This window comes from Aulonocara sp. 'chitande type north' Nkhata Bay, linkage group LG14, assembly GCF_057382095.1.
Source record: "Aulonocara sp. 'chitande type north' Nkhata Bay isolate Kocher_YH1m ecotype deep benthic linkage group LG14, A_spYH_male_GT1.1, whole genome shotgun sequence".
Taxonomy (NCBI): Eukaryota; Metazoa; Chordata; class Actinopteri; order Cichliformes; family Cichlidae; genus Aulonocara; species Aulonocara sp. 'chitande type north' Nkhata Bay.
Window position 1 is genome coordinate 25,085,449 of NC_141357.1, and position 26,143 is coordinate 25,111,591.

The window sequence follows — 26,143 nt, forward strand, 5'->3', positions numbered from 1 at the left end:
AGCCAAGAGATCAGACTGCACAAATGTGGATAATTGTAGAGACTTGAACATTTGGGAACTGTTAATAACCCGCTTGGGAGTACGCTTGATCAACTCAGCTGAAGGTTTCATGCAAGTGAATTTGAGCTAAATGCAAAATGTTGCGGTTAAAGGACAGAATATGGAGTTTTCATCTTGAAGTTCCATATTACATGTTGATGAAACACTTTAAGTACACCCACAAGGCCCATCCATCTCTCTGGGACTCTCTGCACTTGTTTCTTCTCATCAAAGAAGCTCCATCTTTTCCTTCCTCGCAGCCTCCCCCGGCATATCCCCTCATTTCTTGTGCCTTTCATCTACCTCTCTGCTTGTTTCCACTCTCCATCTTCACTGCATTGCAGATTTTCTTCCTGAGAAGAGCTGGTTATAGAAAACCGGATGCACAGCTGTGATGTGATGCTTGCCTTTAATCACAGATGCTTCATTTCTCCCAATTCTTAGTTAGATAAAGTGGGACACTGCTGTCACATGTCCCACCAGGGTCACCCACACGGCCATAAACATGAATCCACACACAATCACACCCTCCACGCATTATCATTTAAATATTTATCACAATGTTTTCTGCACCATACAACGAATATTGTTGCGCCGCTATATGAATCTCACAGCTTTGAAAATCCTTTACAGCGGCTAGTTGTGAGAATATAAACTTGCAGTTCCATGCAAAACTCATGCTTCCATGTTATGGGGGTTGTATGACGAGGAGGTGGATGGGAGTTAGGACATTATTCCCTGGAGTCAAGTTCTCTCTTAGCAACCAGACAGCCATCAGATTCACAACACAATCACGTAACTGCAAAAGACAGAGCAACACTCCCACACAGGTCTGAGTCTCAGTAGTGACACACAAGTCCTGCACATGTGTGCTGAGTGTCCTATTTTCAAATGTGACATTTAAAGCTTCACTGTAGGGAAAACTTACGATTTATAAAACGCTACACATAACAAAATAAAAAGAATCATCATCAATTTGCGCCTGTAAGACTGCCAGCTGAAGCACAGCAATGTTTGTTGTGTCATTTTGGTCAGACAAATACCTGGTACGAACAGTTTTCCTGGTGGACCATCCTTCACAGCATCCTAGAGCGGAGCTGCCTGAGCTGGAGGAACAGGAGCGGGACTGGGATAAGATTCCCAGCCCTGCAGTGGTATTCCAACGGAGAAGAGAGGAGCGATCCCACTCAGCGTTTGATCCAAACTCAGAAAAATCTGTCACTACCACTGCTTGCCTCTCGTTGTCAGTCAGTTCAGTCTTCACCCTCTGCTTTTCTGTCTCTTTATGCTTGTTTTCTGCTCTGTCTGTTTGTTAACAGAAAAGGGCAGGGTCTGATCGCTGCTTCCCCAAAGCTGAAAGAGGGAGGGGAGTGAGAGACTGGAGGAGGGGTGTGAGAATAAGAGAGGGAGGGAAAGACGCTGTGAAAAGCAGAGTACACTCCCGCTCGCCTTTCTCTGTCTGCTTTGGACTGAAAAGGGGGAGGAGCTGTGGGGCTGAATGTATGCCCAGTGGGGAGAGGGGATTGTGGAAAAGGGATGAGGGAGGGTGCGGGTGGTGTGGGTCTGGGCCAGGATGTCATTCAGCTGTTTTATATAAAGTCATACCAGATACGGAAAGCGGACCAAAGACAAGGGCAGTGGAGAGACTTTCATTCCTTAACCTTTATCTTAATCTGCATGTGTGTTGCACAAAGTGGCACCGAATAAAAGCTCAACCTGAAATGTGTTGTAATCAGAAAGTATGCGAAAGCTGAAAGTATCAAAAGCTGGCACTGAATGTTTGAAAAGACACAAATCATTCACTTATTTAGTTATTCCTCCCCAAACATTCCTTATTTAAAGTGAAGCAGTGTGTCTCTCGCTTAATTTATGCACACGTTTTTGTGACTTTTGCCTCACTGTGTGAAAGTATACATGTTCATCTTCAGCTTCCCTTCATTGTCATTCTCTCCCTCGTTGTAAGATTATAATCCCACAGTGGCAGATGGCCGGTCTATAATCCACATGCAGGTCAACCTCCTCAGATAATCTCTACCTTCTCTATCTCCATCTATTTGTTTTTAATTCCAGTGAGATGGATGTGTTCTTCTCGTTTTTTTACTGTAACCCCACTTTTATTTACTTTAAAATGACTGCACAAACACTCTAAAATAGTCATTTTAAGCTTTAAACTACACAAACCAGCATACTGAAGCTACAGAACTGTTTGGACTCTACAGTAAGTATCTGCTTTCTTCCATTATAAACATTCCCATCAGAGGAAGTGGAAAAACTTCCAACAGCGGTTTGGAGGATGTGAGATTCTCATGCCGTTGCAACATGCATCTGTTTCAAGTTTCATGTTTGTCTTTTGTGGGAAGGTAGCTAGCCACTCACTAACCCTGTTATCTCATCCGTCCTCCAGGCCAAATCTCTCTATCCGATATTGAGCTTTGTTGGGTGACGCTGCTTTTCCGATAAGACCACTCTTGGGTTTAATGACCTGGATGTGGATCGATGAACTCCCTGCTCTGATCTCGCTGCTCAAGCCTGCGCATCATTGGCTCTGGGTTAGCTTTCTGCACGGTGCCCAGCTGGGGAGGGCTGGAAGAGCGCCCATACTGTGACACTCACCGATGATATAATTATCTTTGTATGATAAACCTGTTTTTTTCTCATAGAATACCAAATGGGTCTCATAAAAGCACTTTTAAGCTTACAAGCATGCATTAAACAAGCTCAAAGTGGCTAAATATGAAGAGGGTCAGGACATCCCAAATTATAGTGTATAGTACAGCTTCCAGATGTGCATTAAAGCAAACAACTTTAAGCTGTTATACAATTCAAAAGAGTGGAAAAAAAGATATAGAAATGTGCTCAATGTGCAGCTGTAATGAAACCCAGGCAGTTTTTGGTGTGCATTTGGGCATAAACGTATTTATTTGTGCTCTTAGGCTGGCAATTATAACAGTCTGTGTGGAGACTGGCTTGCTTTTTGGAGTCAGCTTTAAAGTACAATGTTCAGCACACAGATTCATTTTTCAGCCCTAGAATAGGTTGCAGCTTGATCAGAACTTTCTAAAAACTGAACAGCTATTGTAGGTTTGCTTTGGTAGTTACTTTCTGCCCTGTAGCAATAAATAAATAAATATATAAAGAAATAAAAATAAAAATCAGTAAAATATATTTAAATTTAGAAGAATTGTTTTGAACCGATGGATGGATGCATGGGTGGATGGATGGATGGATGGATGGATGGATGCATGGGTGGATGGATGCATGGGTGGATGGATGGATGGATACATGGGTGGATGGATGGATGCATGGGTGGATGGATGGATGGATGCATGGGTGGATGGATGATGCTCCCATGACGCTTGTCAGAATTTGAACTTCTCTCTCACTGACTTTTGTATAACATATTCATTTTAAGTGAAACCATGAGTGCGAGCCTATGTTTAGGCTCCACAGGTAAAGAACATCAGCATGAAACAACTTCCCACAAGCAATGAGTCAATGACTTGATTCAGTCCAGTATGTGGAGCCTCAAGATGCTCTTGTGTTTTCCAATACAGATGTAGTCATTTCACTCTCTGTTGCACAAGTATATGCATCCAGCCAACACTACAAAGCAGTGAAACAACTTTGATGTCCAACATCACGAGCCTAGCTTTGATAGAGGAATCCACAGCCACCCCCTTTCCCCTCCTCTGTCACCATGGCAGCAGTCTGTCTGAAGACACCCCCCACTGACCTTCACAGGGTTGTCAAGGTTACAATCTGAGTCACAGCACAGGTGGAGACGGAGAGAGCATCTCTTTATTCACACCAAGAAAAGAAACAATATCAGACTCCATCCAGACTGCACACTGTGAAGACCCCCACTCTCAAATTACACACACAATTATATACACAGAGAGTAACAAGCACACAGAACAAACAAAGTTTTAAAAAGCTGTGATTATGTAAGTGACCTAAAACACCACAAAGAAAACCCAGAACAAAAATTATTAACTTGAGTCGGGCAGACTGCAGTTTTGCCTCCCACTCACTGGCCACGTTATGAGATGCTAAAACTAACTCACTGGATCTCCACCAGCAGTGACTTTCTGCTAAAATACAATAGCTGCCTGCTGATTCTAATGTAAACTCTAACAGTCATATGTAATTTATGCCTGCACAGAGCAGAGGGAATTGCTGTTGTGTGTGCCACTTGCTGCGAGAGTATGTTGTGTACACTGAGGACTCTTCGCTCATTCTTCTTTTCCTCATCTCATTTTGCACATCAAAACAACACTTGTGTGTGTGTGTGTGTGTATTTAGCTTTGCGATGTGGGCATATCTGCACAGGAAAACAGCAGGAGTGAATACTTCATCATAAGTAAATGATCACTGAGTGAATAATACTGCTGTTCATTCTTCTGTAACTAGTGGGATACAGAGCGGACAGGAAGTGGTGCTGTAGGTGGGAAATAATGTCCCGTAACACTCTGCAGAGCTCATGGAAAATACATGAGTCTCAAGCACGCTATGACACCTCCTCTCTTTCTCCGACAAACAGCTTGTCCTCTCTCTTTTTATCTGCTGTGCCATCTACCCCTCCTTCCTCTCTGTCTTTGGCCTTTCAGCATAACTACATTTGATTTCTTTTGCCACTTTTCTCCATCTTCCCCCTCATTTCCCCCTAGTGCTCCTTCTCTGCTACCCCCCCTCGCCCCCTCCCTCTGGCTCAGCGGGAAGAGAGGAGCACAGATGCTTTTAGCGAGCTGACATTTTGTGCCAGTGTAAAAACACTGCATAGCAAAGCAGGTTGGCTCAGTGTGAGGGCCAGATTCTGGCGGTAATGAGCTCACTCTGACAGGGAGGAACTGATTTGGAAGGCCAAGGAGTGCGTGTGTGTGCGTGTGTGTGTGGACGACCAGCCACTAGAGGTTGTTCTAATGAGGACTCTATGCCTACGGTTTGTGGTGGAAAGACAGGGCCTGCTGTGATCACTAGCCTGTATTAATATTTGCCTTGCATTTTTAAAGGCGCATCAGTGCATTAACATTCAAATACCAGCGAACTAAATGACTAACTGACCACCAGTTACACTTGTGCAATGATGAAGTCCATTATGAAACAGCAGTTGTGAGTCACAGAGAATAACAAGCAGCTGAGACAGAACTATGGCATGGTATGTCTCCTTGGCAGCAGATAGAAAATGGCAAAAGCAAAAAAGATGGCTTGAAAACACAGAAAAGAACAGATTTTCTAACCTCCCTCTCTTAAGGGTGTGTGCAAAATAGTCTAGAATAAATATGGGGGAGGGGGGCAGACCAAACTGAACATTACTAACTAGTCCAGACTAGTTAGTAATGTTCAGTTTGGTCTTCTGGAGGTAGTTCTTCACTAAGAGCATATCGTTACTATGATTTGGGTTGTTGTTGTGTTAGAGGACAATGTTTCCCAGTGTTTCCCTGTGGAGATCTTTTCATCTCATCTGACCAATCTATTATTTTAATAATAATAATAATGGATTGCATTTATATAGCACTTTTCAAGACCCACAAAGCGCTTTACAATTCCACTATTCATTCATTCTCACACTGGTGGAGGCAGCTACTGTTGTAGCCATAGCTTCCCTGGGGCAGACTGACAGAAGTGAGGCTGCCATATTGTGCCATCGGCCCCTCTGGCCATCACCGGTAGGTGAAGTGTCTTCACCTACTGGTGACCAAGATTGTCCGAGCCGGGCTCGAACCGGCAACCTTCCAATTACAAGACAAATTGCCAACTCTTGAGCCACGATCGCCCTCGTCTGAAACCAGCTGCAAATAATTGTCTCAGCCATTTAGCTCGATTAATTCCTATTGATTGATGACTACCTCACTCTAGACCAGTGATGAACTCATTTACATTGTGGGCCACATACAGCCCACTTTGATTATAATAATAATGGATTGGATTTATATAGCGCTTTTCAAGGCACCCAAAGCGCTTTACAATGCCACTATTCATTCACTCTCACATTCACACACTGGTGGAGGCAGCTACAGTTGTAGCCACAGCTGCCCTGGGGCAGACTGACAGAAGCGAGGCTGCCATATCGCGCCATCGGCCCCTCTGGCCAACACCAGTAGGGTAAAGTGTCTTGCCCAAGGACACAACGACCAGGACAGAGAGCCCGGGGATCGAACCAGCGACCTTCCGGTTACAGATACCCTTCCCAACCCCCTGAGCCCCAATGTGGTGGCGACTAACCAACCGGACACAGTAGTGGTAGACAAGCGGAGGAAGACGGCCGTAGTGATAGACGTAGCGATACTGAATGACAGCAACATCAGGAAGAAGGAACATGAGAAGCTGGAGAAGTACCCAGAGCTCAGAGAAGAGCTCGAGAAGATGTGGAGGGTGAAGGTAACAGTGGTCCCAGTGGTAATCAGAGCGCTCGGTGCAGTGACCCTCAAGCTAGGCAAGTGGCTCCAGCAGATCCCAGGGACAACATCTGAGATTTCTGTCCAGAAGAGCGCAGTCCTGGGAACAGCAAAGACACTGCGCAGGACCCTCAAGCTCCCAGGCCTCTGGTGGAGGACCCGAGCTTGAAGGATAGACCACTTACAGGGGTGAGAGAGGCCACATTGGAGTCACATCTGATGCCTAGCGCCAATTTGTGTTCCTGGCCTTATGTTTGACACCCCTGCTCTAGATCTATTGTAGCCAGCTTTGCCATAATCCAATTACAAAGTAAACATGCTCTCTGTGAATCTCTCCAGTCAGTCAGTCACTCTGGAGTTTGAATGAGTGAATATCCTAGCAGGATACACCCCGGATGTCTCATTGGCCCATCACAGAAACACAAACAACCACACACTGTCATACTCACACCCACTGCCAATTTGAGTCTACCTGACGAGCATGTCCTTGAAAAACCATCCTGAAACCAAGAACGTCCTGGCTGTGAGGTGACAGCGCTAACCACTGCACTGCTGTAATGTACACTGGAAAAGCATAAATGTCCAAACCTTCCCCCACTTTTAGCTACTGATTTTCTACTTGCCTCTGTCTTGGCTGATGATGTTTACTGTTGGTTGGAGCAATTAAAAAAAGCATTATAAAGAGGTCATCTTTTGCTTTAGGGACACGACAGGCTCAAACTTTATTTTTGTTCTTTGTTTTAACTTCACAACCTTCACAATGAAGTGTTTCATTAGAAAGTTATCAGCAGGTCAGTCATTAGCTGCAGCCCTCCCTTAATCTGATGAAATGTTGTTTTTTTTTGCTGTCGGTATGTGAAGGGATGAAAATGTTCTGTGCTCTCCAGCAACAGATGAAGATCTCAGCATGGCCTGGCACAATATCTCTTTCTCTGTCTCTCACATGAACAGACTAACAGCTTAGATAACACACAGCCATGGAGACAGAAAACCTCTTTTTTAAAATCTGCCTCTTTCTGCAGACGTGAATAAACACGTTTCGTATTTTTAGACTTCGTTTACAGCCCACATCTCTACCTCTTACACATGCACACATACACCCAAGCACACGCTCTATAATTAGGAGCAGAGAAGACCAGTGTTTCATGTTTCAGCTCCACCCATGTAAATGCACAGAAACACAGGCTACTACGTGTCTCTTTGTATATGTGCATCCATCTCTGACCAGAGATGGATAGGTGATGGATAGGAGTTTTCAATCCTTTACTGGGAGCAAAACACCCTCTTTTCTTAAAGCAAACCTTGTTTTTTTTTTTTTTTTTTTTTTTTTTTTATCTCCGTCAGCCCTGTTTTTACTTATACAGCCAGCCTGTGTGTAGTGTATGTGTGTACTCGGCTCAGCTCTGAAGTGGCTGTGTTGTATGCATTCTGACACAAAGCTATGACATTGGAGGCCATCTCCTCGCTGCTACATAAACCTCTATTTCCTCCACAGCACGCTCTGCCACTCACAGCCTGCGCCTCTCTTTGATAGTTTTCATATAGGGTGGAGAGGGGGAACCAAGCAAGGAGGGGGGAAATGGTGTCCTGCTGTTACTTTGGCTGTGTGAAAACATTAGGCTATAATGCCTCCTGACAGCTAGAGGAAGAAAACAATTAGCTTGGAATGGGAGTGGGAACAGTAGTGAAGGACAGGGGACGTTTTAAACGGCGAGGGAAAGGGGAGAAGGTGAAGATTTGCAGCAGTGTAGTAAAACGAGTCAGAGCCTAAGCTGACTTCCATGCCGGATAGGATATAACACATGCTGAAGAGAGGTTTTGACTTTGCATTTTATCCACCTTTCTCACACTGTGGTGAGTCACGAGTGAGTAAATCAGTGGAAGGGTGTGCTCGCGTGAACTTTTGTGAGTTCATCAGTGTGAGACAGAAGAGGCAGAGGAATGTGTAGCTGTAGGCTGTGAATTTCCACCTAAAAGTGCCATTTATCTCCAGTCACAGCGGTGCCTCTGTCTAGTTCCTGCTTGCTCGCCTGGGTGACATCACTCTCTGGATCATCAACCAAACTGGTAGTGCTTCCAAGTACCCAGATGGGATGCCCGTCTCTGTCAGTTTAGCCACATCTGTACTATCACAGTATTGTTATAAATACACATAGGTGGTGTTTTTGTGTCAGTTTACTGGTTCTGTGGAGATGTTATCAGGCAGCTCATTAAGCTGTACTTTGACACCAGACAAGAGCAGTTTAGGCACCACTCCCATGCATGCCGTCTAAGAAACTTGAACTTAGTAACGTGTGGTTTATCTCCGATGTTTGTGTTGCCTTTGTGCGTAGACTTTGCAGGTAGATAAATCTAAGCAGCAAAACATCTGATTTTGGTATACCAGACTAACTAAACTGTCAAACTGACTTCACTTATTCACCGGTCGTTGGATGTTTGAGGGTGTGGGGTCAGTGTGGGCCTACTCAGTAGACAGTCGGCCAAGAGGCACATTAGGATGAATGAACAAGCTGAATCACCATTAGTGTTAGAGCTAACTGACTGACTGTTCTTGTGAATCACTGATTTTTACCCATTTAAGGTACTTTATTCTTGTGTTTTGCTTCTGTCAGCTTCCCTTCCTCTTTCACCAGGAAAAAATAGAAGAAAAAGAAACAGCCCACTGATAACACAGGTGAAATGCATTAACCGTCTGCACTTTATCTCAGTCTTTTATTCTGTGTTTACAGAGCAGACAGAAGACGTGGTTATCCAGAGGCAACATAAAGCTTTTGATTGCCTGGCTTTTTGTCGTGGCTAGTTCTTTTAGCAGGGCTTTGTGTCTCACAAAACTTTCTCTGCCCCTTCATTCAAAGCAGCTGTATGGTGCAAACATTTGCTTATTTAAAACAGAATTCAAACACACGTGTGCAGCACATTGTGTTTTGACCAAAAAAAAGGGGCAACAAAGAAGGCAGCATGAACCTGCTCTTTGTTAAAGGGTCACAACTTCATTCAAAGGAAAATGAGATCTATGGATGTGCATCTGGTTCTGTTCTGGTTCTATACTCAAAATATTGAACTTTTTGAGCAACGCACAAAGTCAAAAAACAACATCTCCCAGCAGAAGTATGTCGTGCACTCAGTTATAAATACACTTAAAGCTGCTTTCCAAACAACTCATTCAACTTTGTGCATGAAAGATTTGTTTCCACATCACAATGTATAAACACGGAAAAGTCTGAGAAGCTGGAAACAGAGCACACTTTTACAAACTGATCACATTCTTCTTTACCTGAGTTAAATGCCCGACTTGCTGTGAGGAATCCAAGGTTAAGCTGAGATGAAAAATATTCCACGGAAAAAAAAAAAAGAAAAAAGGAAAAAAAAAAAGCATCTGCCAGCACTGGCAGACTTTCAGGATACTATGAGAATACAAATATATCCTTTGATATGATTTAGTGAGCTGAGTTTGTGCATGTGTGGACTGACAGGAGACAGAAGACTGCTTTACTTTAAAGCACAGACAGTGCAGTGAGTTGTATAATGAGTGAGTGTGTGTACGAGCTTTGGTGTGTGGAGGGTTGGGCATGTTTCAGCGGGTATCTGCACATGGACACACACTCAAACACAGTGCTGGAGCAGTGTTAAGCCATGGAGGCTGAACCAGACACTAGTGCTCCACCACGAGTTCTCTACACCTGGTTAGAGCCATGCCCCCAATCTCTAAAGTTTCCTCCAACTCATTTACATATTAACCATTTTTTATCCTTTCCTATTTGGGCTGCCTCCATTTTTATTCAAACCACAATTCTGGACTTATGCACGTCCTATGAGCTCCTGTTCACTTTGACAGGTTCTTGCTTATTACAGCTATCGCTCATTTCAGGCCTCACCGATTTGTTTCCCCCATTCAAGACGTAACTCGAGTGCAACCTCTTTATACAGATTGTTTGTACCTATTTATAGCCTTTATAAATGTGCTCGTGACTTCCCAAACCCTGCAATTTCTTTAGTCTTTTACCCGCCGCCTCTCTCCCTCTATACGTGGCACAGTCTGAGTTGTGGGTGAAGGTAGTCGTTAAGTTGTTAGTGGAGGCTGGCGAATGGTTCAACTGCTGAACTTGTACATAAACACAGAGTGCAAAAAGAGAAAAAGAGAAAGCGATCTCTTTCTTTGCTCTTTTCTCTAACCTCTCTCTGATTCCTCCACATTCTTTTATTTTCCACGGCCCTTGAGTGCTTTTCTGGGGCAAAGCACTCCACAGTTGTACAGTTTCATCTGGCTTGTGGCCTTTTTACTCTTTATATGGTGTGCCTGAGCGACACTTGCGATACAAGGTTCTGTTCATCACCCTATTACTTCTTCCGACAGCTGGGGAGGAGCAAAGGTGAATCATCACATCTGTCCTAAGATAACTGTTGGCAATATGTAATCTCACACATACTGATAGTTATGCAGTAATGAGCCATTTATGATTACGTTATCAACGATTTAGAAGCGAACTGTAGCAATTTTCTTGGGAATTTACATAAGGATGGAGCACATTCACGGGACATATTATTAAGTTCAATTCAATTTTAATTATATAGTGCAACATCACAACAGCAGTTACCTCAAAGTGCTTTATGTTGTAAGGCAAAGACCCTACAGTAATATGGGGGGGAGGGGAGGGGAGGGGGGGGGGGGGGGGGCATGGCAGGCTGAGGGTTAGGGGAGAGAGATTCCAAAAACAGCTTTCTGTTACAGCTTTCCAAACTCAGTGTCAAGTATTCAAATCAGGATGTTGCTAAAGTAAAACATAGACTGGTTTTCCTTGAGTTGACAAAATGCTGTGAAACATATGAAGTAAATGCCTCAGCCTTATCATGACGGTGTGTGTGTGTGTGTGTGTGTGTGTGTGTGTGTGTGTGTGTGTGTGTGTGTGTGTGTGTGTGTGTGTGTGTGAGAGAGAGAGAGAGAGCATGCTCTCACTTTTAAGCTTGTGCAGGTGTCAGCACAGGTCCTATATTTTTTTCTTTTTTGCCAGTTTGCCCGTGGGGTGTTTTCAAATTGTGTGAGTAAGTCTGGGTGTGTGCACTCTGAGATTGAAAAAGAACTAGCCTGTAGACACAGATTTAATACTTCTCCAGCACGTACCTCAGAAAACACACAGGCAAATTTCTGCATGCGGATAACCATACATGTAGCCCGAGCCCATTTCTGCTTTTTTAACCTCAAGTCCGGATAGGAAGACTAATGTTATCATTCACCTTTCAGGAGTGCAGAGCTAAATGCAGGGTTAGAGGTAATTTACCCCCGGTGTACTTGAGGTCCCTGCGGAGCCCTCTTTGCCACGTGCCTCCAGATTTAATTAGAAACAACTTTTGAAAAATCCACCGGGCCCCTCATCACCATGAATTCTCCGGACGCCACGCCTGTAGCCCAAAGGCAGACGCTGAGATTACAGGAGCCAAAAGCCACACCCTAAGTAAACACACCTGCAACAACAAGACTTAATACAAAATAAAGTGGAAATAAAACAACGTGCTCAATAACTGTAGCTTTTCATGGCATAGAACACAGTGCAGCCATCACATTTTCCATAAATCTACGGCTTAGTAGTAGCTAATACAACTATTCAGCTGTAATTTTCTACCAGAAAAGCAAAGACACTGAGAACTGAGCAGGATAAATTTGCAGAAAAGCCTTCTATGTGTCCAGTCTGGTGCACTCAGTGCACCATTGATTTTACTGACACTTGAATGTTTTCCGCATTTCTTTACATATATAGAAGCAAAACTCAGTTCTGTTACTACAGCACATTAACTAACCCAGTCTTCAGACACAAAGTGACCGCTACAGATTATTAGTTGTGGACTTTACTGCGTCCCAGTCTTTTTCTGAAGGCTTAGATGCTTTTGAAGCTCAAGTGAAGCATGAATATCTCCATCCCACTGGACCTCCAGCGACATACCAGACAGACCCACCCCTGTGTGCACCAGCTGATGCACTGGTTCACTGGTGGGTTCTGCTTGACAGGACGACTAAATATTTAACAACATTTTAAAAGCACCAGTCTCTCTGTTCTTCCGAGTGTTGGCCAAGACCAGCAGGTTTCAGAATTAAGAGATCTGAACAACCCCAGACACAGAAATAAACCGAAGATATCCTTTGGGAGTGTCAAATTTGCACTTGACTCCTTTTTTTTGCTTGCTAACAGAGTCTGGCCTTTACTGTATATGGAAGCTTGGAGATACAATGAAAGATTAAAGGAACCAAACCATCAAATTATTATTAGTTTTTAATGAATGTGGTCAAATCTGATGGGTATAGTTCTGCAGAAATAGCAAAAGCAGAGTGGGATTGTCCAGGATATATTATTTTATATCTCCTGCCTTTTCCAGTGTTTCACTTCTGCTCCCTGCTCTGGTGGGATTACAACACTAATTCCAATTTCTTATCTAGAGCACTGAAATCTGAGGCCCGGTTTTTCTCAGGCTTTTCCTGGAGAGATAGTTGGATGTTGTGTCACTATCATCATCAAGACCACTTGATCTCTTATCTACTACTCCGAGCCTCGATGCACTCATATCTAAGGCACAAGCAAAGATCAAAATGTCTGAGGAGCATATGCATGATTTCATGTGCTTGTGCAGCTGCATGGAGAAAGTAGTAGCTACATGTGGACACAGAGGCCCTCTTTTGAGAGATTTTCCTCCACCCGGGTCAATTATATCACAGCCCACTGCCTGAGGGGATCGAGAGACAGGGAGAGAGAGGGAGCAGATTTTTCCCATTCTAAGGAGGTGATCTTCCACTTTAAGCTGGACAGCAGGTAATGAACATTGACACAAATGTGGCCCTGAACTGCCCGGTCCTCCTCCTGTCCTTTTATTCCCTCTTTCCTTCCGCTCATCCCCCACTTCTCCCGCTGCATTCCTGACATGCCTCAGGGAGACAGAGAGGGCCTCCAGGAGAGACAAACAAAGACGCACAACACACACGACACACTCACAATAGCACTAGGTTGCAGCCATTATGTGTGCGCATCGGGGGAAAATGCCTTGGTGCTTGCACATCAATAGAGAACACCAATCCAGCCTTTTCATTTGCCCTCACTTAGTTTTACTCTGTGACAACTGGCGATGGAGCTCTAGCAGCTCTAAACAATTTTTTCCCACTCCCACCCTAAATATTTTAAAGTTACACCCTTTTGGACCCATAAACTGACAACAAACCATGAAGCTCTGGCTGAGACTGTGATTTAAACTGAGTAATGCAATAAATTAGTAAGTGAATCATGACAGCCTCTCCTGCTGGTGCTGCTGGTGAGGCATGAAAGGCCTACGGCACCTCTCTGCTTAATGTCAACGCAACACTGACCTCTTCTGGTAGAAACACTACATGGCCACAACTGGTTTTTTTTTTTAGAACTTGTAGAAATTAGGTTAGACAGACGTAACTCTCTAAGGTCAGCAACAAATCGTTGTTACAATGCTGTCAGGACTCATCAGTATGAACTCTTAGTCGTAGATCTATAGTTTTAAAGTTGTCTCAGCTAAATCTGTGTACTTCTTGGACATCCAGTTGAATCTGAAGTAAGATGAACTGAAACCCTGTTGCTTTGCTGCCCCACTTCATTTCCTTCCAGCTGTACAGACTTCCATAATGGATAGGAGCTGGGCCACATAGCTTAGCGCTACATTAGCTGACTAATCTCTCGACCTTCCTCCAGCTAACCTGACCTCATGTTTCCTGGGTCCGTCTGACACAGATAACTGCTGGATTACAGCTGCCCATCGGTGCACTATGTTTGATGACCTCTGACACACATAGATAAAAGAGGACAAAATCTCAACTCCCAAAAATAACATACAAAAAAGAAAAATCCTTGCACACTCACTGAGGTGTAGTTGGTCTTGCCCATGTTGTGGTTCTGGTTTTGGTTGAGGTTATGGTTCTCCTGCTCTCTGCACTGCAGCCCAGCCAGGTGTCTCTCCAGGGCTGCCCAGTCCATGGTGGGCAGAGGCTCTTCTTCTACCCCTTCCTCTTCTCTGTATCCTCGCATTATCCCCACAGTCCCCACACTTCCTCCTCCTCCACCACTGCCTCCGCCACTGCTGCGACTCCCCCTGCCTTGACTGGTGCTCCGGTGGCTGGACTTAGGAGTCCCCGTGCCTGCCTGCGGTGTGCCAGGAGATTGGGGCTGGTTGTTCCTAGGCAAAATCAGATTGCCGTTTTGCTTCAGTTCATCGGGGACGGCTGCGGATGACGTGGCGGTGCGTCCGCTGGGGGCCGGTAAGGGCGGGATGGTCTTGACATCCTGGAATTCTTCAGCAAGGCTGCGACTGTTCACTGTCTTCCTGTAGCCTTCACCAGCACTGTCAGCACTCACAATGCCTTCTCTGCCGTCCCCCTCACCAGAGGGCTGTGGAGAGGTATAGTCCTCTCCATACTCACTCTCCCACTCTTCTATCACCTTCTTCTTATACTCTTGGTAGTCCTCATCTTCCTCATAGTCCTCTAAGGTAACCAGGTCCAGAGAGGGGGAGGATTTGTAGTCCTCTAAAGTAGCCAGGTCAAGAGAAGGGGAGCAAGGTGTGACCTTGTTGGAGTTGGACTCTGAGCTGGAGCGACTGGATGCGTCACTCCCCAGGTCCATGCCATCCTCCCTATAATCCTGTAATGAAAAAAGAAGAGACAGAGAAAGAGATTTAGGACTGGGGAGACAGTACCCTAAAGAAAAATGTGGTACAGGGAACATGGGCCATGTTGTTGGTCTGACAGAATCAGTGAAATGACATAAAAAAAAAGGAGGCGTCAAAAAGAATTTAGGGAAGTGTGTAGACTTAGATTAGTCACACGGGTATTGTGGTTTGAGTCGGGCAACCACAAAAACTTCCTGTCCTGCAGGGAACTTCCTTTCTGCACAACATTTTGCAGTCACTGTCTCTTTTGTACTTGTTTTCCTCTCGCCTTAAATTCGCAGTGCTCTGGACTCTCCTACTCTTGCTTGTTTGCCTAACAGATAATCCCATTCCTTTTACATTCCTGTACATTGTTAAATGTGTATGCGTTAATGGCTTGACACACATAGACACAGCGAAGGCAGAGTCTGTGCGGCCAGAGATGTCAGAATAATAAATGCTGCCATTCCCTCCTACGTCTGCTAAGCTCCACAGGGACAAAACAGTGAGGAGCTGAGAGTGAGTGACAACGACATGTCAGTACACAACACACCAAACTGTGACACGAACAGATGAGTCTGGAGCGGATCTCTAACCTTGACTGCGATGCTCCCGCAGCGCCCCAATCTCCACCTGACTGATTAGTTCCCAGCTAATGAAAACGTCGACGGTGTTTACAGCCGTCCACAAATCTCAACTTGACCTGAGCCTTCTCTCACAGAGTTAGTCTTGTCTCTAAAGGAGCACATTATCATGGAGCCTCAACACTTTTAAAGCATAATGAAAAGCAAAGCGCACCAAAATCTCTCCCAGGGCAAAGAGAAATTAACGACACATTCCTACGCGACCGCATTATGAGCTGAAATTAATTATGAAGATTGCTGATTACTGGTTTAGACCACAAGGACTTGCAGTAGTTTTGCCTCTTGCAGAAGACAAATGAGAGAGAAATGTTAACACAGTATTATCTTAATGACAAAAAGCTTTCTTGAGACATGGCCACTGGATCACACCTGTGCAGACACCAGGCATCACAACACCATGCAGAAAATATCTACACTGGGGGTGGGGGGGAATGTGACTCAGCATCTTAGAGACTAGATATAAAAAGTGCTGATGTGGTGTAGAAAAATAAAGCCTCCCTCCGCTGAGGACGTTGCATTTCTGCGTGAAATACTAACAGGTCAAAGAGAATAGGAGAGGAGCTGCTGCAGGGATGCTGTCTGCACCAGATACAGGAGTAGGGACACAAAATATAAGATTTTTGTCATGAAGCACAGCAGGTGGTTCTTACCTAGTTAGAGCAATGTTATGAAAGAAAACTTTGGTTGTGTAGTGCATAGCCACTGAGGTGTTGAGACCTTCAGTTTGACTGGAAGGAGAGCAAATTTAGTATTAATTCCCTGCGTGATGAACAAGTTCAGCACAAGAACGTCTCATTAGTTTCATTTCCCAGACAGTAACAACATGTAACATCCCATAATCAGTTTCCTGGCATGAAAAGCTCCAGGAGCTTCTTTGTGTTTACAAATGAAGGGGGAGGACTTAAGGGCGCACGACACTATACCTGCGCTCTTGTGGGCTAATGCTATAGTAATTGATTAGAGCCGTTTTTAGCAGCCCAGTGCGCCATCCGTCACTGTTATGAGATTGTAAAACACAGTGTAATATTTAGGCTTGGAAATGTAGCAAGGCTGTTCGTATTTTCGGATTCGTGATCAGTTTATCAGGAGCTTACAGAAGACAACAACCTTACCGGCTTGCTCATGAAAAGCCTCACCAGGCTTTCATTTTGGTTTCGCCACCCTTTATAAGTAAAGAAATAGATTCAGGAACTGGGTGGGCTTTCCTCCCCAGCGTGGAAAGACCGCTAAGCAGAAGCAGAGTAGCCTATATCCAAGCTACGATCGCGTTTCAAAATCTCGGTCACCAATCCTTTTCTTCAAGTGTTAATTCTCATTTCCTGTAGCCTCCAAACACCGCCGGGTGTCTGCGCGTTAACGCGTCGATACACGACGGTCACGAGAGCCCGATTAAAAATAATTTAATCATGTAAAGTATTTAGAGAAAATAGAATAGAGAAAGAGGCGGAAGGCGCTGTATGAGGGCAGACTGGGGCTGCTAAAGCTGATCCGCCGTGGGATTAAGCGAGCGCAGGCAGACTATAGGCTGGATTCGGCCAACAAAATACGGGAATACATGCAAATTGACAGCTGCACCTATTCCCCTCCATCCCGCAGCAGCCGGGCGGGCGTTTGGGTGTTCGGGGTGGGTGTGGGGGCTGGCCTTTTAATTTATGCCAAAGACTACTCTCACAACTCTGTCGGTCGTTTCCAAAGGGGCATCATCGCATACGCCCAGTCTTTTGCGTGCGTCGAGCTCAGACCAAGTGACATTTCTCCACGCGTGGCAGCCGCACGATTACATCTGGCAACATATTTATTGAAACAGAAACACCGACTGGAACAAGACAGCACTCACGTCATAAGAAATAAATAAATAAAGGCAACCCGCATGTGTTTCTTCAATTTGCACAGTCATTCATAGGCTACTCAAATGATGTAATGTTCCCAAAAAAGTCCCAGGAGGAACCCGATGCCCCCGGCAACAGCGGTGACAGAAACGCCCAGATATCACACAATCACACCGCGGATGTCACCCGCTACTGTGACCAAGCTGACCCCTACTCAGTACCACCATTATCGGTCAAAATTAAAGCCGAAGCCGGGAGATGAGCTAAAAGTAGTCTCGATGCAACATCACTGTCATTTAAACGAATCCATACTCACTGTCATCATCTTTGCAGCTTCCCTTCCACGTCTCAAGACATGGTAAAGTGTAAAATCCCAGCTGTTAGACAACGGCGACGGTGCTGACTCGCTTTACAGCAGCTTTATTCTAAGGGCGGGTGGCGGTGGGGCTGGTTTCGCTGGAGAAATTACAGACAGCCGGCGGATAATTCAGTACAGTCATCGCAACTGAGTGTGTAGTCTACCCACAGAGGAGAGAGCCGGAGTCTGAGACCTCACAGAAAATACAAACAATAACGCGGATGTCTTTAAATCCCAGCAGGTCAACGCTGCTTTCTCTCCTCTTCTTCCCGGCGCGCAGAGATGCCCAGCCGACAGTTTAGCCAGCGCTCTCTCGCTCCCACGTCAGCCGGGAAATAAATAGCCTGTGAGTAAAAGTGCGTCCCCTTACACTGTGGGTTTGCGCACGTTATAGAAATTCCACACAACGTTTATTGCCCAGTTATTACTCAGAAACAAGACTTAAAAACTAAGCGCACTACAAGCATGCCGCTGCTCCCCGACAGACACAGATCTTATATTTGTGGAGACTCTCTTTCTCTCCCTCCCTATTTAAGTCTGTCGCAGCCTGCCACTCTGAGGAGTGACGACGGAAAAACACAACTAAAGCCCAACCTTCTGCACCCACTGACCTTGCAAATGGTCGTAAGAAAGAGAGTGAGCGAGATGGAGAGATATAAAAAGGAGGAAACTATCTAGGTGAATTATTAAACATACTTCTGGTGTTGTGAATATAGAATAGTTTCAGACTTGTTTTAGAGCCCTTATAAAACTCAAGGATATCAAGAACACCCCCCACACCCTGTTGTTACATCTTCTATTTGGCTTCAAACATTTACAGCAAAGACTGTCATTTTCATCTTACACTGAATTACCATTTTAATGGTACACCTAGTGCAATCCAATGCAACAGCCCGGCAATAAATCCAACCTCGTGAAGGTTATAACATTCAGTTTGTGTTGAGATCATGCCACACAGGGGAGTATTCAGGTGATTTACACTAAAGTCTGCATAGCCCCACAGCCAGAGAGCCACGCAAAACGTGTTTAAAAGGCCATTAAAGGTATAAGCAAAGTCAAAACACACTGTAATAACAGCACTTTTACTGTAAAAATAAATACTTATTCAGCTACAGCACAAAAGTGCAAGTTGACTACCAAACACTTGATTGCATATGGCTATGCTGCACTACGGGAATCCTCAGGTATGCTCACATCTATACAGCTTTTCCAAACAAGAGAAAATATTCAGTGAATGGCAGTTCTTTTATTGGGGTCAGAGGTCAGAGAAGATGTGATAGGAAGGCAACAGCAACTCAACCATTCATTACAAGCAAGGTATGCAGGAGAGCATCCTCGAACACAGATGTGCAACTTTGAAGCAGATGGGCAGCAGAAGACCACACCGAGTCCAACACCTCTCAGTTAAGAACAGGAAACTGAAGCTTTGATTCATATCGGCTCAACAAAATTGGACAGTTGAAGATTGGAAAAATGTTGCCTGGTCTGATGAGACTCTGCACTGCAGCATGTAGATGGTTAGGTCAGAATTTGGCTTAAACAACATGGAAGCGTTGATCCATCCCGCTTTGTATCAACGGTTCGGGCTGCTAATGGTGATGAAATGGTGCGGGGAATGTTTCCTTGGCACATCTTGGGCTCCTAAGTATCAGCAGGATAACGTGCCATCTTAAACTGGTTTCTTGGACATGAAATGAAGTTCACTGCACTCAAATGGTCTCCACAGTCACTGGATCTCAGTCCAGTAGAGCACCTTTAGGATGTGGTGGAATGCGAGAGTCACGTCATGGATGTAGAGCCAATAAATTTGCAGCAACTGTGTGAAGTTGTCGTGCCAATATGGACCAAAATCTCAGAAGAATGTTTCCAGCACCTTGTTGAATATATGCCATGAAGAATTAAGGCATTGAATGTGTTTTGGGCTGTTGGATAGACAAAGAAAAAAAATCAGTGGCAGCTCTATTTTCCTGGGCAATCACATTTTCAAGAAAAAAATCATCAGTAATGAAAATAATTGTTACTTACAACTCTAAATTGCACTAAATCATATAATTAACGACATCAGTCAGATGGATGTAAGACAACTTTCCACTGTGATTGCAGCAGATGCTCACTTCTTTTTTGGCATGTATTAATCTGTATTAATGTTTATTTTATTTTAATTGATTTACTTTTTTCCTTCGTAGGGACGGCTTTGATTGTATGAAGTCACTAAACCAGTCAAATGAGTTGTCACACACACACACACACACACACACACACACACACACACACACACACACACACACACACACACACACACACACACACACACACACACACACACGTCAGCTGCGGTGTCAGAGCTGAAGAGGGGTTAACACCAACTTGGCATGATATCTCCATGTTGCATTCTGTTTCTTCTTGCAGCAGCTGGTAATTTACATAGCACGAAATCGAGATCAAGCTAAATGTCAATGATAACCCAATCTCAACCACCGCAGGAGTAAAATGCAGTCCAAAGCTTTTTTATAATGAGTGTTTTGATTAGAGGCTGTTCTGTGTCTCTCGAGTGGTAAGCCAAACATCTGAAAATATAAAAGCACTACAGCAATGATGTTGAGAATCTCTCAGTCCCTCACAGCTTTAGCCTTTCTGCACGGCCGGCTGGGCTCTGCAGAGATTTGTAGTTTTTTTTGAAGGATGGGAGCTGTCTTCCGATATGGTGCGTTGCATATATAATAGTAGCACAAAGGAGTTCATCCATATAATAAGAGAGCAGTACTTCAAAGACCCCTGGCTGAGCCTGTCCTTACACTGCAGTAGGGACAGCACTAGTAGGGATCTCCCTAAAGAGGAGACAGCAGGAGTCCTGCCTATTGGTACCACTCCATTCCCCACTGCTGCTTTCAACTCTCTTATCAGCCCTTCCACTCCACCCCTCTGCATTTCCTCCCTAATTCCCCAAACATTAATCGGTCATAGTCAAGTAAAATGAAGAGTTGTAGAGTTAACTCAGAGCCTGTAAGGCGGATAAACTGCTTTGGGGGGGTTGGGGTTATCCTGTAGAGAATTTGAAGACTGTAAGTTCACATGCTCACCAGGCAATTAATTTATCATTAATTTGTCAACAGGAGGGCAGCATTGTTTAGGTCACTCTTGCACTCACGCAGGCACACACAGTTTGCTGTCTTTGAAGTTTCCATTCCTCTTTAGCGTCAAAGACTCTAAAAACAGTTTTGACATGGCATCCTACCCTTCAGTGGGTTGTTCCACAAAACAATAAAAGCAGCAACAAGCTCAGAGCCAGGAGGGCCAGATGAAGACGTCCATGATCTGTCACATCAAAGCTCTGTGATGCATGTCCTCATCACACCTGGCAAAAAATGCCTTTTTTTCTGTACTTTTGATTGAGGGGGTGGTCAAAGATAGTTCACCATGCAACACTTCCATCGCCTCAGATCATTCATTCCTCCCACTCTTGTTTTTCCCTCCTCTACTTTACTAAGAAGCAGAGGTGCGGTGCCTGTCAAACTGCCGGTCACCCGGCTTTACCAATCACCGAGGGGCAGGAACACGTGGAAAAACAGCCCATTCTAGATCTACAGTATCTGGGAAAGCTTTGCTCTATCTGCCAGCCTACCAGTCCATCCGTAGCAGATATCTGGCAGGAATCACAGAAGGCCCATTACTGACAGAGAGATAAGGCTGGAGAAAAGAATGCCCCTCAGATAATACTGAAAAGTCAGGCAACATCTTCCTCTGCTTATATCTGTCTCACAGGCATTTAAAAAACAGGGAGCTCCTGACAGTCAGCGAGAAATTGAACCTGTCTCTGGCTTGTCAGGAACTCACTGACTCCAGTGGAGAGACACCAAAAGTGACCTTGGAGGATTCTCTCTTCTCCCTCTCACTTCCTTCTTTTCGGGGACTGAGAAAGGGAGTTCACCCTGAAATCAAACTCTGACTGAGCCAGCTGACAGAAAATGAAGCAGCAGAAACATGACTGTGGTACAACCTGCAGATGGGAAATGTCCTGCCTGGTTATGAGTAACACGGGGCAAAAAGAGACCAGACACTCAACACACAGTTCTTTCACAGTGTCATGTCTTTTTTAGGTGAAGAAGACACAATCCTGGCTGTCATGAAATCTTTATACTTCCCTCATACCCTGTCCACACTTCTACTACCCACTTAAAGCTTTTGTGTCAAGAAGTTGTGCTCTTTACTACGGTGAGTACATATGCAGATTTCTACCCATACTTCGGGCTATGTTGTTACCTCCTCCTCAAAACTGTAACTATATAAAAACATTAACAGCTCAGCTTAGGTTGCTAGTGGAAACTGTTGAAAACAAAGGCAACTTGAAGCAAGTAAGTGTAAGCAGTCTTCAGTAAAACACATCTAGCAAGGCCATTATCATTGCACGGCTTCTCTTCAAAACACACTGCTCTCTGTCACAGGGAATAAGTTGTGACATTTACACAGAAACTGCATAGCAGTATAAAATGATAACAATGAAAAAACAGGAAATGTTATAAATAACTATAGCTCTATGAATAGTGACTGTGCATCACAAATAAATGAACAAATATGAGCAAAGTCACGTAGGAGAATATAATCAAACATGCAAGAACACAGCAAAAATTGTAAATGTTTAAGACTTCAATATTTCCAAACTGCTGCAGCTCCCTAAGAGTGTCTATTAACACATCCAAAGTAAAATGTTCTTTGGTGTTGGCGTCATTTGAGTGAGTTTATAAAATTAGCTCAACTTGTTAGAGATCTCATTACACTCAAATTCAATTTTTTGGTCACACCAGCAGCGATGAGTCTGTTTGTCAACTGCAGGAGGAAGGAAACAATGTGCAACACTCGTATGTAGTTGGGTGGATTCGTGGAAGCTGCCCATACCCCAACATCATAACAGCTGGACAATGACGCACTATTTTCGAGACACTAAATTATAGGTTATCACTTAACAAGGCACGGGCAGACATATAATGACATACACTGCAAGCCTAACTCAAACCTTAACCAGCAGGTGAGCAGACCTTTGGTGGGCACACCCGCCAGAAGTCTACTGGGTACTGCTCACATTGTTTTTAAAATGGTTTTGAAGTTAAAGAAGGAACCCCTGCAAAGCCTGAAATATTTTATTACTAAATTTGAACATGTTTGAAAAAGTGTTAAAATAACTCCACGAGCAGCTGCTGTAATACGATGACTGGGCAGCCTTTAAGCTTAAAGGAGCTTGATTTGAATCCATCCCAGACCAATTCCTGTATGTCATCCCCGTCTCTCTACTCTCCTGTCTCCTTTTATCCATCTTATCCCCCCAAAAAATGAACTTTAATTCAACACTGGACACAAATTTCAATATAAACCTAAATATTGTGTCAAATGTAATAAAAAAATACATAATAAATTACAAAACACTGATGTGATGTGTTACTTTTGAGGCATACTCCTATTCAAATTACAGTTCAATTCTGCAATATAAATAAAAAGCGTTTCAGACTAAATTGTCTGGAAAATCAGTTAAAAACCTATTAACAAAAGAAAACAACAAGACCAGAATATCTCCAGTACACGCTAAATCTGATCATTCAAAATATAAGCATCACATTATTGTAAAAGTTATATAATAATATTATTTTTTCTTTACAGAACCTAAATTACAAAATGTATTAGGCAGGCAACAAAAGGAGCAGATAATAAAATAACATGTATTCCATACATGCTACATCACAATGAAGCGTTAAACTCTCCCGTGCAGTTCTAATACACCCCAAGTCATTAAAGGACGAGTTATTTACACCGTTATTCATTTTAATACATCAAAAGCCTCTGAGTACATACATCTTTTTGCCACATTTCCTGCAACATGCACACAAAGTACCACACAAAGCAGTTTGTGCCCTGAGACAGCAGCGGCAGGATGCAGACTGTGTGATGATGAATAGAGATGTCAGGTGGCAACAATAGAGGTTGGATCCGTAACTGGCCGACTGACCCGCTGTTCTAAATAGAATGGGTGGCCAAACCATTGAGCCTGGCCATCAATCTCCTTCCCAAACACAATGATGATTTACTCCATTCAAATTACTGGGGGACTGAAAGAAAAAAGTCTGTGTGTGTGTGTGTGTGTCTGTGAATTTCTGGGTGTTCTTTATTTCCCAGGAAACTATATGTAAGTGTGTGTATGTGTGCTGTGAGGCATAGCCCTGCACTTCGTATTGTGTTTCTGAAATGGTGTTTACACAATCTGTCGAACCCCGATGCCCGTGTCTGACTGCAGCGCTAATACCTGACTGTAATATATTGATCTTCCCTCCTATACTGTATATCCAACCAACAATTTCACTTGCTAACGAAGTGTGAAATGAATTGTGAGAGCAACATCTTGTCCAACGTACATACAAGCACTCACAGCTATTAGATTCATTTAAATGGGAAGCACGTCAGGTTCCAGTCTGCAGTGTAGCATGTGCAGTGTGGACAAACTGAGACCAAATTTGTTTAATCTAGCTTGGTTTATAGGATAAATGGCTCGCTCACAGTGGTAGACAGTGTTTTGCACAGCTTAGCATTCATAAAGAAGCTTTAAATCCAAACTAGCAATTACAGAAAAGACCAGAATATGTGCATATGGCCATAACCATAAAGAGAGATTGGGTGGGAACTCAGACAGTGATAAATGTGAGGAAGGAAGAGTATATAGTGTTACAGAGGGGGAGGAGGAAGACAATTACAGAGATGTAGATGTTGAGGAAGATGAGAATGTCTCTAATGATAATCACTGGCGAAATCAGAATGATTACAGCCATGCTTGTGCTGATGAAAATGATAGTTTCTAACACCATAGTTATCAGTGAGAGGATGATCACGATAACAAACATGATTAATCAAAACCAATACGGTTGGCATACATCTAAACAGCTACAAAGTAAAACTAGAAGCCTGCTAAATCTAGTCAAAGATCGTTATGCTGCAGGGAAGCAAATTTCAGACGTAACCTCCCCAGGGGGACTGCGACCAGCAGAGTTGGAAAAAGTCATCCAAGTCATTAATGAAGTTATGACCATAGTCACCGCTGTGGCAAAAGATCTTAATCGCTTGCAAGAGTCGAGGACCGAGACCTGCTCCCGACCTATTTAGTTGACGGCGCACTAATGCTAATTAGAGTGAAAGAAGCAAAGGTTTGTAATCTGATCAATTAGCTCAGCCAGGGGAGGCGTCCTGTGGGGCCGTGGAAAGACTCGGGCTCAGGACTGTGGAGAACATTTTCCTGAATGCCACAGAAGACACTTGAAGGTTTGCATGACGGTCCTAATGCTCTCACTCCTCTTTACTTTTCCCCAAAACACACTCAGCTCTCTTCTTCTCTTTCTGCAACATGGCAGAAAACATCCACGACAATTTAAGAGTCAGATTATAGAGACAGAGACTCTGAAACTATGTCAGGTCCCAATCCTCAGTCTCTTTCGCTCACTCGCTCTCTGATGCCGCCTGGCACCCCTACTCTGTGGTTTCTGCGCCCTGTCAGCAATACAGCCAGACAGAGATATGCATCCACACTGCCCTGTGCCCATCTCCACGCTGTGCAGTGCGCATATGTCCACACAATTTACTGCCCACACCAAATTCAATCACTTCTCTGGTGTTTTGTGCAGGCCTCGCACCTGCTGTTCCCAACCTCCTCTCATAAACGAATAAACATCCAGAGATTGGAGAGGAAGAGAGAGGAGAGGCAGCGGGAGGTGATTTAAGGAGCAAATTAAACTAGGAAGGACTGAATGAGCTGGAAAAAGAAAGGAAATAGGTTGATGGGTGATATGACAAAAGGAGGCTATTCTATTCTTTGCAGTGAATCTTTTTCACCCAGTCGAAAACAGGCCATGTATTTCACACTAGTCTGCAGGTTTTAGAACCAGTCTGGCACTAAAATGAGCACTGATGACCTTCAGCTTATACCCTTTGAATGCATCCAAAGTGTTCTTAAGGTCAGCTATACTTAATTAGAAAGTTGCAGTAATACATGAATGGTACACTGTCTAAATTGGTTATTGATGTCTCCCAGAATCATTCGTAATAACAGAAAAATACCACAACTAATAGTAAACGTATATATCACTGTTATAAGATATATAAGAACCACAGGAAGGCAGAATTGGGGATCCAATGACACAGGCCCAGTCCTGTTTGTATACTACTTGACAGAGGCAGTAACTGGCAGAGCTGCAATCA

At 44.0% G+C, this 26,143-nt stretch overlaps 1 protein-coding gene across 3 annotated transcripts in view; it reads right to left on the reverse strand.

Moving 5' to 3' along the window:
- The window catches only part of schip1 (schwannomin interacting protein 1), a 230,695-nt gene that overhangs the window by 24,988 nt on the left and 179,564 nt on the right, over window positions 1-26,143 (reverse strand). The window contains exons 1-2 of one of the 3 annotated variants that reach the window (XM_086261770.1): window positions 17,873-18,401; window positions 14,300-15,076 (exon numbers count right to left, since the gene is read on the reverse strand). In XM_086261770.1, the coding sequence (XP_086117896.1) occupies window positions 14,300-15,076; window positions 17,873-17,881 (786 nt within the window). In that variant the 5' untranslated portion in view covers window positions 17,882-18,401. Of the gene's footprint in view, window positions 1-14,299; window positions 15,077-16,839; window positions 17,158-17,872; window positions 18,402-26,143 lie in introns of those variants that run through there. The other 2 variants (XM_086261769.1, XM_086261768.1) reach the window with 2 other exon arrangements.